General features: G+C 37.4%; 1 protein-coding gene across 1 annotated transcript in view; it reads right to left on the bottom strand.

Annotated features, from left to right (window-relative positions):
* Positions 1–6: 6 nt before the first annotated feature.
* Positions 7–14,952, bottom strand: part of LOC106877126 (histone acetyltransferase KAT7) — a 22,234-nt gene continuing 7,288 nt past the window's right edge. Inside the window, exons 4-13 of the mRNA XM_014925923.2 lie at positions 14,569–14,651; positions 13,024–13,110; positions 11,918–12,127; positions 10,356–10,553; positions 9,645–9,734; positions 7,190–7,330; positions 6,751–6,844; positions 5,947–6,093; positions 3,807–3,913; positions 7–3,326 (exon numbers count right to left, since the gene is read on the bottom strand). Of these exons, the coding sequence (XP_014781409.1) occupies positions 3,213–3,326; positions 3,807–3,913; positions 5,947–6,093; positions 6,751–6,844; positions 7,190–7,330; positions 9,645–9,734; positions 10,356–10,553; positions 11,918–12,127; positions 13,024–13,110; positions 14,569–14,651 (1,271 nt within the window). The 3' untranslated portion in view covers positions 7–3,212. The remainder of the gene's footprint in view (positions 3,327–3,806; positions 3,914–5,946; positions 6,094–6,750; positions 6,845–7,189; positions 7,331–9,644; positions 9,735–10,355; positions 10,554–11,917; positions 12,128–13,023; positions 13,111–14,568; positions 14,652–14,952) is intronic.

Here is a 14,952-nt window from a genome sequence, read left to right as displayed (position 1 = left end):
ATATATATATATATATATATAAATATGTGTGTATGTGCTTTTATTTAAATTTTTTTTGTAATCGTTGACCAAATACAAAAGAGATGCAAGGAAAGGGTGGTGAGTGAAAAAAAATTTTTTTTCGGGGGGTTGGGGAAAACCGGAGAACTTCGTCACAGAACAGATCCACCCATGACGGAGATGTCAGAAACAGATGATTGAAGCAAATGGTGCCACAGACCAGGCGTTTTGCAGCTATACCGTAACTCTTAACACCAATGCTGACAGCAGGTTTAAAGGGAGTGCGAAAAACCCCTGCCCTTCACACCACTGAGAACTATTACCAGTCAGCCATTAAGTATTCATTCAAGAGGTGACATTTGATGGAGGGGGGTGGCGTATATCCCTAACCACACAATAATATAGATGACTATGGTAACAGAAGACATAACAATGGGTGGGGGGTTTACGGTAAGGGGTTTTGTTCTCTATTAAAATAACACCTTGTCAGAAATAAATTATTAATCTTACATCACAGGACAGTTTTGGTTTTACCAACTTAAATGATTATGTATTCCATTGTTAAAAAGCTCATTAACTGTTTCTTAATGAAGATAGAATCACAACAGAGTCCAGCATGGAGATTAGAGCCATGTTTTTAACTCTCTGATTGTGGTGGTCTTCAAATTTCACTGGGAGTAACTTTGCCCATCATTACTTTCGGATGAGGATGGGCTATAATCAGGTGAATACACCACAAGAGGAGGCAAGTACTGAAGTGGAAGTGGTGAGCAAAAGTTAGTTTTACTCCTGGAATTCAATGCCTAGTAACAACTGTCAATGATGCATTTGGGAAAGGCCAGAATGGCCCCACGGACACCTCTCTCCACGACAGGGAGTCAATACAGCTAATTGCCAGTGGATGAAAGGAATTTCATTATTAATAAACTAATAAAGACTTTATTAGCCTTGTTATTGTGTAAAATAAATATTTTATCCTTCAATAAATTGAAGATACCAGTCATGTGATTTAATCACCCCTTCAAATGAAAAACAAAGCCCTATTCTTCAAATAATCATCTACTCCTTGTTTTTTCATTAGTGCTCATAATCTTAATTACTCTTGTGCACTTGGAGATCTCAATACTAGATTCAACCAAATCTAGCTGAGATCTTACAGCTTCAAACTAACACTTGAACTCTCAATATTTTAGCTCCAGGCAATTTCACTGAAGTTCCAGTACCCTTTGGTAGTTTTTCCAATGAGTTTGACTGGGACATTGGTGCACACAAGTTTTGACGAGCATGTAAGCGTTAATGTCTTTTGTAAAGTTTCATTGTGAACTTAGAATCGTCAGAAAGAATAGATGTGATGATAAGCAGTAAACATATTTAGCAGCTATCTCTGTTGTGGTTGACAGAATGAAGAAACAGCCAAGTCGACAAGAGGTAAACTGGTATCACAAGATGGCATCATCACAACAATTTCACTTGTAATGTTTGAAATGCAAAAGAAACAACATACATGTGTAATTATACACACACACAGATGTATGTGTATGTATGTATATGTATATGTACATACACTCACAGATATGAATCCTAGTAAAACAATGGAACCCTAAGCATTCTCTTGTAAAAATATAAAAGTACCCTAACCCCTAAAATAAAGAAACAAATGAGATTCAAAGACCATTGCTCAGTCAGTGCTCTGACATCTTCCTTATCTTTCAGGCTGTAAAGAAATGTTCCAATCAAACCATTATCATCATTTCAGGTCCACCTTCCATTCCCTCCTTCTCTCTCTTACAGCTGGCCTTTTCCCATTCATCAATTTTGGCCTAGAAAGAGACAACACTTCCAGACTGTTTCTTAAAGTTCAATATTCAATCTTTTCTTATTTACACGCCAAACTGACAGCTGATATTCATCTTCCCTTGATAATTACGGAAGTAATATATTATAGTATACATATACACACACAAACATACATATACATGCACATCTGTGCATATACATATATAGATATATACACACACACCATCAACTAACCGGCTAAAACCATACACATTATACGTGTGTATATATATATATGCACACACGCAGATGTGTGTATATGCATGCACACATATGTGCAATGAGATCAAAGCAATTAGATTATGTGGGCGTATGTTGTAGTATATATATGTTTGGATGAATGTGTGTATGCATATCTGCCTATATATATATATATATATATATATATATATATATACACACAAACACATATACATGTGTAAGTATATATATATATGTGTGTGTGTGTGTATGTATGTACAAGCACCAATGCAAGTATTATACATATAGAGGAATATTTACACATCTTTTGTGAATATTAAATTGCTATTTTATATAAATATATATTATCCACATGTGCATATGCATATACACACGCACGCATATATATATATATATATATATACACATACACACATAAATATACATACATATTTTTATCTATTTACACACATCTACATTATGTGTATGTATTTATTCTTTTACTGGTTTCAATCACTGGACTGTGACCATGCTGGAGTACTGCCTTCAAGTGTTTTAGTCAAGCGTATTGACTGTAGCACTATTTCAGTCTGGTATTTTGTCGATATCTATTTGCAGAACTGCTAAGTTATAGGACACAAAGGGAGATGACATAAACAATACCGGTTTTCAGACAAGTGCAAACATAAACACACAAAACAGATAAACAGACAGACACACACATTATATATTTGTGTACAGTAGGCTTCTGCATTGTACTCGAGGTTATAGAAGACACTTGCCCAAGGTGCCATGTGGTGAGATTGAACCAGGAACCATGAGATTGCTATGCCAACACTTTATACGCACATGCACATATATATATATGTATATATATATACATACATACACATACACACACACAAAAATATGTGTGCATGTATGTATATATCCATATACACACAGTGTATAATCCTTTCTATCACATACACAAAGTCATATACAAGTTTCTACATACACACGCTTGACTCTGGTGTATTGAAAAAAAAACAAAAAAAGGGATCAGAAATGAAGTCAGAATCTGAGTAACAGTTGGAATGTACTTCCCCAGGGCTGATATGTCACCAATCACCAGCACCACCCACCCACCCATTCTGCCCTCCAGCTAAACAGAAATTATACCAAGGGTCTTGCGAATCTTGCAGTCGGTGCAAGTGTCAAACTTGAAGCGGACGTTTTGCAGGAGCTGTCCACTTGAGACAATTGGAGTCAATGGTCTTGAAGTCTGGCGGACGTTTTGATTTTTTCTCCAAGAATTCATCAATCAGATCCTTTGGGAAGAGAAGTTGAAAAGAAAGAAAACGGTTTGTTTAACGATTAGTTTTAGATTTGCAGATAATTAATTACAAATTAACAACACAGTTCCAATGGAATTTGTGGAAGAGAGAGAGAGACCCAGGAAGAAATGGAACGAAGTATTGAAGACTGAGCTTTATGAAGGAGATGAGAAAGGAGTGAGATGCCGTTCCTGGTTGGCATTAGGAAGGGCATCTGGCCCTAGAAAACCATGCCTAAGCAGGGAGTGGGAAAGAATGCAGTCCCTGGATCTTTTGGTTCCTGACAAACCATCCAACACATCACAGCATGGAACACAGATGTTCAATGATGATCCCGGGATGGGGTGGGGGATGAAAAGCAATGTCAACTCTATTATAGATTTGGAATCAGGATTCAAGAGATGGGATGGGTTCAAAGAAAAAAAGAAAAAGAACAATACAATGAAATTCAAGACAGAAAAATGGAACACAAACCTGTCTTTTCAGAACTAAATGTTTTCCTTTCCAATATTTCAACATTCCAAGTGCTTGCAACGTACTGACTATATCATTGGCATTGATGGCTGTCTCTTGGCTGACGTCTGTAAATCAGGAGAAATGAACCAATGACAAAGCAATAAACAACATCACAACTGATGGATGAGAAATAAATCTTAGCTGCCAGCATGACCTGAGAGCTTGTATCATGCTTCCATTAATTGTTTTAGGTGACTGTGTGGTCAGAAGCAGACAGAGACTTGCTCTTCGTCTGCCGCACTCTTGACTCAGAGATCAATCAAGATGCAATCGTTGGAGAGAAAGACAGCTGCACAAGTACGCCTCTGGCGCTTGTCTTCAACAGCTGAGTATATTGAAGCAACATGAAACGATGTACCTTGTTCATGGACATAATGCACCACCTAGTGCAGAAATCAATCCCACAATCTTGTGATTCTGACCTTAATTGACACCCTAATCTCTAGACCACATGACCTCACACACAGTTGTACTATACACATAAATACTGCATGAATGGATGCATAAATACAAGCAAGAATGCATATCCATTCATTTTCATACACAGATGCATACATGTTATCTCACACACATGCACTTTTTTTTTTTTTGTGAGCATGCAGTTATTTTATTTCCTCTCTTTCTCTCTAATATCTCTCATTTATATTATATTCTTTCATTTTGTCATGGACCAAAATTCACATCATACTCCGGAGCTCTTCCATTCAAGCACAAACATAACTGAACATCATATGTCACGAGACTACAAAAATTACGTATTTGTTTACAGGTGTAAAAGCAAAACACCAAAAGAGAAATATAGATATTTCTGAAATCCTAATGAGTTTGTTCTTCAACACCAATCTCACTGGTATTGGTAGGACCACTAAAAGCCATAGGCTGCATTTCCATGACTAATTACTCTTTCTAACTTCGGTACAAGGCCAGCAGTTTTGAGGGGAGGCGTAAGTCAACAATTTTGTCAACAAGACTTGACTGATATTACATTTTATGAACCCTGAAAGGATGAAGGACAAAGTTGACATTTCTTGGGATTTCAATTCAGAACATAAAACAGCCAAAAGAAATGCTGCTAAGCATTTTCTCCAAATTTGGATTGTTTCCAAAGCAGTTTTAGTTGGGAGTATTTAGTTGATTCCCTCAACCCCACTACGTCACAGGTATTTTACTGACCCTGAAAGTACAAAATGCAAAGTTCACTTCAGTAAAATTTGAACTCAGAATGTAAAAGGCTAGACAAAATGCTATGAAGCATTTTGTCAGACATGCACAAGCCTGCTAGCTTGCTACAAGAATAACAACAACAATTTATCTTTTAAGACTTACTTATTTCAGTCATTAGACTGTGGCCAAGCTGGGGCACTACCTTGAAGAATTTCTTTTCAGTCAAATGAAACGACCCCAGTACTTATTCAAAGCCTGGTTCTTATTCTGCCAATCTCTTTTGACAAACCGCTAAGTTACGGGAACATAAACACCCCAGCACCAGTGGTGGGGGATAAACAGACACAAACATATTATAGATATATATATGATGGGCTTCTTTCAGTTTCCATCTACCAAATCTACAAATCTATGGTCAGCCTGATGCTGTAGTAGAAGACACTTGCCCGATGTGCCACGCAGTGGGATTGAACCCAGAACCAAGTAGTTAGGAAGCAAACTTCTGACTGCACAGCCATGCCCAAAGGTAATATTTCCCCCACAGCCTCAGATATTTTTTCATGGAACACTGGAAACAAATAATATTACTTGAACGATAGAGATGCTTGTTTACAACTGACAGAGCAACACCAGAACAAGAAGGCACCAACACATGCACACAATGGGCTTCTTTCAGTTTCTGTGTACCAAATCCATTCAACTCAAAGCTGCAGTAGAAGACACTTGCCCAAGGTGGTACACAGTGGGACGGAACCCAAAAACCATGTGGTTAGAAAGTGAACCACAAAGCCAATTTTAGTTGAACTAATTTAATCCCAGTCTGATTTCTTTTTCTTTTTATAAGCCTGGTATTTATTCTATCAGTTTCTTTTGCCAAACTGCTATGTTACCTACACCTACCTTGTAATAAAAACAACATACACTTCTCTCTTACCTTTGATACATATTTCATTAGCTTTATATCGGTGCAAATAGTTTAACAGAACCTCTTTCCAGTAGCTACGGTAGCTAATAAGCCCAAGATCAGAGAGTGGACGCTCAGGTGATCCTATCTTCTGTTCCATTCGGCTCAGTAAATAACCTGTCATCAAAAGAGAGGAAAGAAAACATGTTTATAAACATTATTAGGGTTTACATTTGTGTTGGACTCTGCTACAAATTACTAATCAACAACAACAACAACTATAGTTTCATATTTTGGCACAAGGCCAGCAATTTTAACCCTTTAGCATTTAAACTGGCCCAAATATTTTATTGTTTTCTGTTCAAAATATCAACATCTGGCCTCTTACACCTACCCTACAATGTCATTCTAAAAATAAACAATAACATCATCAAAATCTCAAAGCTATGAGATAATCCCATGATTAATTCAAAACAATGTGAATAAATAAGCATTTCATTGGACAGAAGAATCGGGAGTGGACGGCTGATTATATCAACCTCAATGTTCAACTGGTACGTATTTTATTAACCACTGATAAAGTGTGATTTAGCTGCTATTTCTAGCATGTCAAGCAGTTGTTTAGAGCTTTCCTCATAGCAAGTTTAAACAGTTAAATGTTTGGCCATGCAGCAGCACAAAGTCTGGGACGGCACACCAGGAATTGATCCCTCAGCGGGCGGCACTCTGTTGACTCAGTCAAGTGTGACTCTAAACAAATTAATGACAGCATGTAAACAACAAATATTGGAACAGGGTAGAAAAATCAGTCAAACTGAAAAATGTCTTACTTACTAAAATCTATTAACATTTTGCCATAGCCCTGACGCATGAATTGTGGAAGTGTGAGGATACAAGATACATTGTAATTCAAAAAGGAATTTTTTTCCTGAAATCAAAATGTAAAAATAGAATGTTGTAAAAATAGAAAAATCATCATCACCACCACCACCAGAGAATATAAAAAAAATATTCATTAAAATTGCTAATGAAATAATTATTTCATCAGGTTTAAGACTGTATAAAGGGAAATGTCAGAGACAACTGAATCAACTCTAGAATGCTGGCAGCGTTACTTTCATCTCTAAAGGAAACAACCTTCGTGGAATTTGAACTGGGAATGTAAAGACAGGCAAAATGGTTAGCGTCATTTTTCCTGGTCTGCTAATGATTCTGCCAGCTCACCACCTTTGCTAGACATCTAATATAGTAAGAAGTAAAGAATATGGTTTACCTTTGAAAAATAGCCAACGATATGGCATCCACTGGAATCATTTTCAGTCATGACGTAGAATAAGAAGGGCTCAACATCGAAGTACAGGGTTTTATGGTCTAAAAACAGTTTAGCTAACAAACATAGATTTTGACAATAAACCTGCAGAAAATGTATGAAAAAAAAGGAAATGTAGGCATCTTACATAGAAACAGAATTTGTTTGATTAAGTAAACTATTCCTGTCATGCTTTATAGTTAAAAAGCCTTAAAATGTATTTTAAAAAAAGTATGTAAAACAGAAAGCAGCTAACAGTGAGCATGTTATTTATGTATGGATAAAATAATTGAATGAACCACAAATTCATATCAAGAGAAAGGTTCATGGAAAGCTTGAAGTTTGGATGAAGAATTAGTTGACATTTCAGAGTTTTTTTTAAGATTGATATTCTCATAGTGAAGACAGAATGCCATAGAAGGATCCACCAAGAAAATGTACTAGAATTTAATTCTGTGATGAGTCACTAAGCTCTGATGCGATCACACATGTTGAAAATAGCTGCCGAATTTCCCTTAACCCTGCAGCATTCACAATATTCTGTCCAAAGTAATGCTTATTTATTCATATTGTTTGGAATTAATATACATTATCTTGTGGCTATGAGATTTTGAAGAAGTAACTCAATTTTTTAGAATGATATTGTTGGGTTGGTGTGAGAGGCCACATATGGCCAGTTTGAACATGAAACAGGTAGAATATATTGGCTGGAAATGGCCGGTTTGAACACTAAAGGGTTAAACCTGCACCCTGCTCTGTTAAAAAGGAAGGAAACATGTATCTCAGCTAATGTAGTACTGCATGCCTTGAAAAAAAAGGAGATTGATAGCTTGAAGATCTTTGGTTAGAGGGCTGTGCAATTAGAGGTGACCCCTACAGGTCACCACTACCACCATCAGGTCATTCAGTGCCTTTTCGTGGAATTCATTCTGTTGCAATTATTCAGACCAGTCCCTTAGATTTCTCTCCCTACACTCATGTACAGCATGAAGATCTTCAGGCTTCATGTCAACTTCACCAGCCTAAGAGGTCCCTATAATTTTGAATAATAATAATAATAGTTGTCATCATCGTTACCATTTTTATGTTCATTTTCTATCCTGAGTTTGATAGTCCATTATAACACAAGTCAATTTCTACATCTCTCTATATAGATCAATGGACGACATCTCACTTTTGGCATGGCTCTGAAAAACGAGCCACACAAATAACTGCTATAACCAGTAGTTCTCAATGTTTTCCACTTTAAGACTCACTGGTGACTTAAAGAGGAAAAGTGAAAAATTGAACAAAAAATGAGGCATACTTCACACAGACAGTGCTTACAAACATAAATCTAGGAAGAAATAATATAAAACTATGGTTAACTGTGTTTTACGAATCATATCTGGTCTGTATAATTACTAATATGTTCTATTTATCTTCACTTAAACATGGATATTCTCTTAGAACAAACTACACTGTGCTAGATAGCATGGGAGAAACTCTCATAATGGCTTTTGGTGCAAATGCACTCTTGTTTATATTGCTAGTGAGGAGGGAAATCCCTGCCACTGCCAAGACGACCAGATCATGTGATTTTGACCTTCCTTGGTCTTATCAATGGTAGACGTTTGACCATTAGAGATAGCATCTCTTTGCCAGTTACATATTGAAAAACATTGCCAGAACAGGTGCTGTTGCACACCACTTATAACTAGAAAATATACACTTGATTTTTATCACTAGCACATGACCACATTAAACCGTTAGCATTTAAACTGGCCATATCAGGCCCAAATATTCTATATGCTTTATGTTCAAACTGGCCAGATCTGGCCTCTCACACCTAACCTATAACGTCATTTTAAATATAATCACATGACTGAAATCTCAAAGCTACAAGATAATGGCAGGATTAATTTAAAACAATATGAGTAAATAAGCACCGTATTTGATAAAAGTAATCTGAATGCTAAAAAGTTAAATCAATCCCAGTACTTGACAGGTATTTTATCAACCAGGGAAGATGACAGAGAAAACTGCTGCCTTCAAAACATAACAAACTATAGCTAAATATTGCAAGGCATCTGATGTCCTAACACTTTGACCAACATGATTTGAGAAGCTGAAGACAAACCATTCCATGTAATAGTTCAATGTAGGACACAATGAAGACATGATCATCCTTTAATGACCCCTTTTCCATTGGTCAGATGGAGTATAGTTGAAGCAGATTTCCTATGATGAGATGCCCTTCTTGTTGCTAACCTTCAGCTGTTTCCAAGTAAGGTAACATTTCCCAATGGACAGGCATGTTTTGCAGAATATTATATGACTTACAACAATCACACAATGTCAAGTCAAGCAAACACACACACACACACACACACACACACACACACACAAACACACACACACACACACACATGTACAATACCTTATTTTTCTGCCCATCTACTTCGAACACTGAAATATTGTTTTTACGATAAATCTCATCACCAGGGGGATGCCGCCAAACACATTTCGCCTGCAATAAGAGAAAAGAACAAAATAGGTTCCCAAAACTTTTGACTCCCTCTGTCTCTCATCAAAAAATTATTAACAGAAAAATAAATCTTATATCTTTTACCCATTTCAGTCATTAGACTGTGGCCATGCTGGGGCACCGCCTTGAAGAACTTCTAGCTGAATGAATCGACCCCAGTACCCTATTTGTTCATTTTTAACCCTTGTATTTAATCTATTAAGTACTACTGACAGAAGGAAAAAGCCCTCAAGGAGTTTTAGTTGAATGAATCGAGCCCAGTACTTCTTATTTTTAAAGCCTAGTACTTACTTTATCAATATCTTTTGCTGAACTACTAAGATATGGGAATGCAAACACACCAACACCTGTTGTCAAGCGGTGGTGTGTGTGTGAGAGACACACACACAAAGTGCTTCTTTCAGTTTCCATCTCCCAAATCCACTGACAAGACTTTAGCTGGCCTGAGGCTATAGTGGAAGACATTTGCCCAAGGTGTGACAGCGGGACTGAACCTGGAACCATGTGGTTGGAAAGCAAGCTACTTACCAAACAGCCATACCTATGCAACATTTTCCAAATCCCCATTACACAAAAGCAAAACATCAACAGATGCAAACTTACCAAATGTCGGCGTAAAATAGTAGCCGTTTTCATATATTTCAAACAGAATTCACAGAGGTAAACTTTTGGAAGGCGGGCATATTCATCAGGATATGGAGAAGAATACCAGGTATTCATTTCAAAGCGGCCAATTTCCAACTTTTTTATCCGGTATTCTTGAATATCACTGAGCTGATAATGCTGTGTCATTTCATGTTCCTGAAACAGAAAATATCTCAGAGAAGTCAAGTACTGAAGAAAAGAAACGCTATACTCCACCACGACATCATTTAACATCCATTTTCCATGCAAGCACGAGCTAGATGGTTTGATCAGAGCTGGTAAGGGAGGCAGGGATGCACCAGACTCTACTGTTTGTTCTGGCATGGTTTCTACAGCTGGATGCCCTTCCTAATGCCAACCACTCAACAGTGTTTGTGCTGGGTGCTTTCAATGTGGCACCAGTATCAATTCTGCTGTGGTGGATGGGTCTTCCTGAGTAGAGCAAGATGCCAGATACCTTGGTCCTTTGTCATCTCCTTCGTAAGGCTCAGTGTCTTGAGATTGGCCCTAAAAATCATCCCCTTTTGATTCTTTCTGTAAAATCAACCCCTCTACTCAGTTGACATTCCCACATCTATTTTTTAAAAAAATATTCTCTTGATCCTTAAAATTACTAGATTATAACTTGTAATTATGCAAATTTTAAGTAAATTACAAACTTACAACAAATGCTGATTAATATTCAGCACAGGTTATAGATGCTCTCTCTCACTCATTACCTATCTAGACATAAACACATATATCATCACAATTGCTTTCCCACTTGCTGTTTTCCATGCTGGCATGGGTTGGATGAGGCTTCTACAGCTGGATGCCCTTCTTTATTTGGGAAGGCATCCAGCTTACATTTGATAAACAGTAGGATCAAACTAGGTGATTGCAAAGCAAACTTTTTAATGACAGTTAAGGGTGTGTGTGTTTATGTGTAAAGGTGTACGACATTGTGGTTAGGGTGTTGGTAGGTATTGAATATGTTAGGACTGTGTTGAACCTCAATGCCAGCATTGGCATGGCTTCTATGGCTGAATGCCCTTCCTAATGCCAACCAATTTACAGAGTGTACTGGATGTTTTTTCATGACACTGGCACAGGTGAGTTTGCCAAGTAATTTGCAAGACAAAGAAAAAAAAAAAAGAAGCTCACTCAACTGTGTGGTGTTGTAACAGAGGGAGAGGTGGCTTTATGCCAGGTGTTGAAAGGCTAAAATGTGACAGAGGCTGCAAGTACAGGTGTAATTATTTTCTAGGCCACAAGTTGTACCTGAGTTTTGCTCCTCACATAGCAGCATTTCTAAACTGCCCTGTTGACAAATTTAGACAGAGTTGAGCAAACTACCAAATATTGGTTTCAAATTTTGGCACAACATCAGGTGGATAAGGGAAGATAAGTCGATTACAGTGATCCCAGTGCTCAACTGGTATCTCTTTTATCAACCCTGAAAGAATGAAAGGCAAAGTCAACCTCGGCAGAATTTGAACTCAGAATATCAAAATGGACAAATGACCAAAAATATTGCCTACCATCTGTTCACATGCGCGAGCTTGAGCCTCTCGGAAAAGCTGTAAATCATATTGTGATGCAAGCCCCTTCAACAACGGTTCCCTTGTTCGACCATTCTTTGTCCTGTGTAGAAGATGTTCAGCTTTGAGGTCGTGTGTCAAAGCAACATTGCCTTTCTTCCTCATTTCTATTACTTTTTGAGCTTTTTCTTTCTGTTCTTCTGTTGGTTGCTGCAATGAAACATGGAGTCAGATTAGTCAAGGTCTATATTTCTATGTAACAGTTACACACACACACACACACACACATCATCAACATTTAACATCCGTTTCCCATGCTGGCATGGGTTGGATCGCTTGACAGGAACTGCATCAGGTTCCATAGTGTGTTTTGGCTTGGTTTCTATGGCTGGATGCCCTACCTAACGCCAACTACTCCACAGAGTGTACTGGGTGCTTTTTATGTGGTACCAGCACCTATACCATTGTTTTTAGGATCTCATTTCTGTTGTGGTGGGTGGGTCATCTCGAGTACAGCAATGCGACACATCTCTGTCTTCTGTCATGTTCATAAGGTTCAGCATTTTGAGACACTTCCTCCCATGTCTTCCTGGGTTGCCCCTTTCCAAAACTCTCGCCCACATATAAAAATACAATCTGACAGGGTTCACTTTCATTCCCTACCCTCTTACTTCTTCCGAGTGGCACTCAGCTTCAGCTTACTCAAAGGCTGGGATTTGTTCTCTTTTTTAATCTTTTACTTCTTTCGCTCATTTCACAGATGGTTTGACCAGAGCTGGGAAGCTGGACCAGGTTCCAGTCTGATTTGGCTTCGTTCCAGTGGCTGGATGGCCTTCCTAACACCAACCACTTTACGTTGGTTTAGATTTAAAAAACAAAAAAAAATGCTTCCATCAAAATTTCATGCTAAATTATGTTCTAAACACCTGCATAATGATGACAGTGTTCCTTCAACAAAGTCTTCATTATTTTCAAAATCAATTGAAACGAAGGCAGTGTATTTCAATACAAATAACAAAATGGCTAAACAAACTCTCTTATTAAAACTGTGACAAATAATTTTAAAAAATCAAAACTATTTTTTAAAAAAGCAATGAAATACTTACTTGCCGTCGAAGGTCTCGCCGTTCATTTAGGTTTTTCACAATTTTCTTTCTCTCTTCAGAAGATTTTTGTCTTTCCTCAAATCGCTTCTAAAAGAAACGACATAGATATTAACTTTTTTTGTCAACATGTATATATACTGTAAAGTGGCACGCTTTATACAATATGCTGGAAATCAATCAAACTTTTAAAATACCAATAACATTATTATCATGAATTTAATGCCTGGCTTTTTCTATCCTGGCACAAATTAGGTGATTCTTCTAGTCCCAGTTGTAGTAGTAAAACTTATGCCAGGGCAAGAGATAAACTTTGTATATGAAGACCGAATCGAGCAGATTCTGCAGCAGAAACCATCACGGTTCAACAGAGAGGAAGGTGACTCCAGCAACACATTGTGGAATGCAGAGAGAAAGATGACACGAGCAAGACATGCATCCACTGCATCTGTCTCCATCCCTTGTCATCTTGACTTGGTCTTCCCATTGGACCGAGTCAAAACAATCGTCACAGATGGCAGAGTCAGATTGACAGGACACAACCTTTTTTTTTTCCATTTTAAAACAAAGTCATCAGTGATCCTTAAGGATGACCAGATGGTCCTCATTGCTCTGACAGACAAACACATAATAAAATGGTAAATAAGATACTTTAATGAGTTAGTATTTCTATAATTAGAAATTGTTGCAACAGGCCCATTCTTAGTGAATGCTATTTAATCAAATTCCTTCAAGAATATTGGATTTTAAAACATTACAAATGTAACAAGAGCACTCAGAGAACCCAAACCTCCGCCAAGGAAACACCAACATTCTCTCAACGATTAGCCAGAGAAGATTTTTAAAACGACAATACCTGAAATAAGCTCAACTGCTCTCAGAAACGAGAATACTAAAAATGAACCCAACCGTTCTCAAAAATTAAAAAAACAGGAAAAATAATCCAGAATCCTTGTCTGGTACCGGATTGATCCCAAAATCTCATCAGTTCATGCCAGTCACAAGGCCAAACATCTCTGAAAGTTTCATCCATCCAGTAGTTCTTGAAATATCTTATCCACAGACAAACAAACACAACTGGAAGCAATACTTCTGCCTTAGCGAAGGCAGAGGTAATAAACAAATCAGTAGCAAGACATTCTATTCTGGTAACGTACGTGGTTCCACTGACTCTAATCCATGGTTCTCCGCTGCCTCCTACTTTACAGACCTTTGTCAATCTAATTCGACCAAAGAATGTTTGCAATGAAGACATAAATAATCATTTTTTCCCAAGACACAAAACTAATATTGCAAAGAAATGGCAAACCATCTTTTGGGGTTTTCCACTCTGCAGCATCTTCTTCTTTTCCTATTTAACTACTCTTTCACTGAGGCAGAAAATGTGTTAGTCTGAGGTTTATGTTCAAGAAGTGAGAAGTTATCCATTTGCAGAGTTTAAACTTTTGGAAAACTGGAATAAGATCTATTACAGGACAAAAACCTTGAGTAAAGGAGGTGGACAAAAAAAGAGGGCAGTGGGAGGAGGATAGAATGAAACGAACTTACTTTACACTCGTCAGCGGTGGTGTTGTGGTAGAGAGGGCATCCTGATATGGTCCGATGTGTTTCATGCTTGCCAGTCATGTGACCTACAAAATCAAGCCATTCGAAACATAAACAGGAAAAGACAATAAATACCTATTATTGAAAAAAACAGAGCAATAAACTTGAAACTGAGTGATGCACAATTGGAACACTGCTGTGAGCATCAAGACACTCATTCTATTTTCATTAAATAAAGGTTTTGAGCAGACGAGGATAGAAAATCAATTTGCCTTTTTATATGTGGCCACTAACACATTCTCTCTGCTGTTGAACTCACAATGTATGTGTGTATATGTGTATATATATATATATATATATATATATATATATATATATATATATATA

Source organism: Octopus bimaculoides, chromosome 22, assembly GCF_001194135.2.
Source record: "Octopus bimaculoides isolate UCB-OBI-ISO-001 chromosome 22, ASM119413v2, whole genome shotgun sequence".
Classification (NCBI taxonomy): Eukaryota; Metazoa; Mollusca; class Cephalopoda; order Octopoda; family Octopodidae; genus Octopus; species Octopus bimaculoides.
Note: the sequence above shows the minus strand (reverse complement) of the source record. Positions and strands in the feature narration are given on the sequence as shown.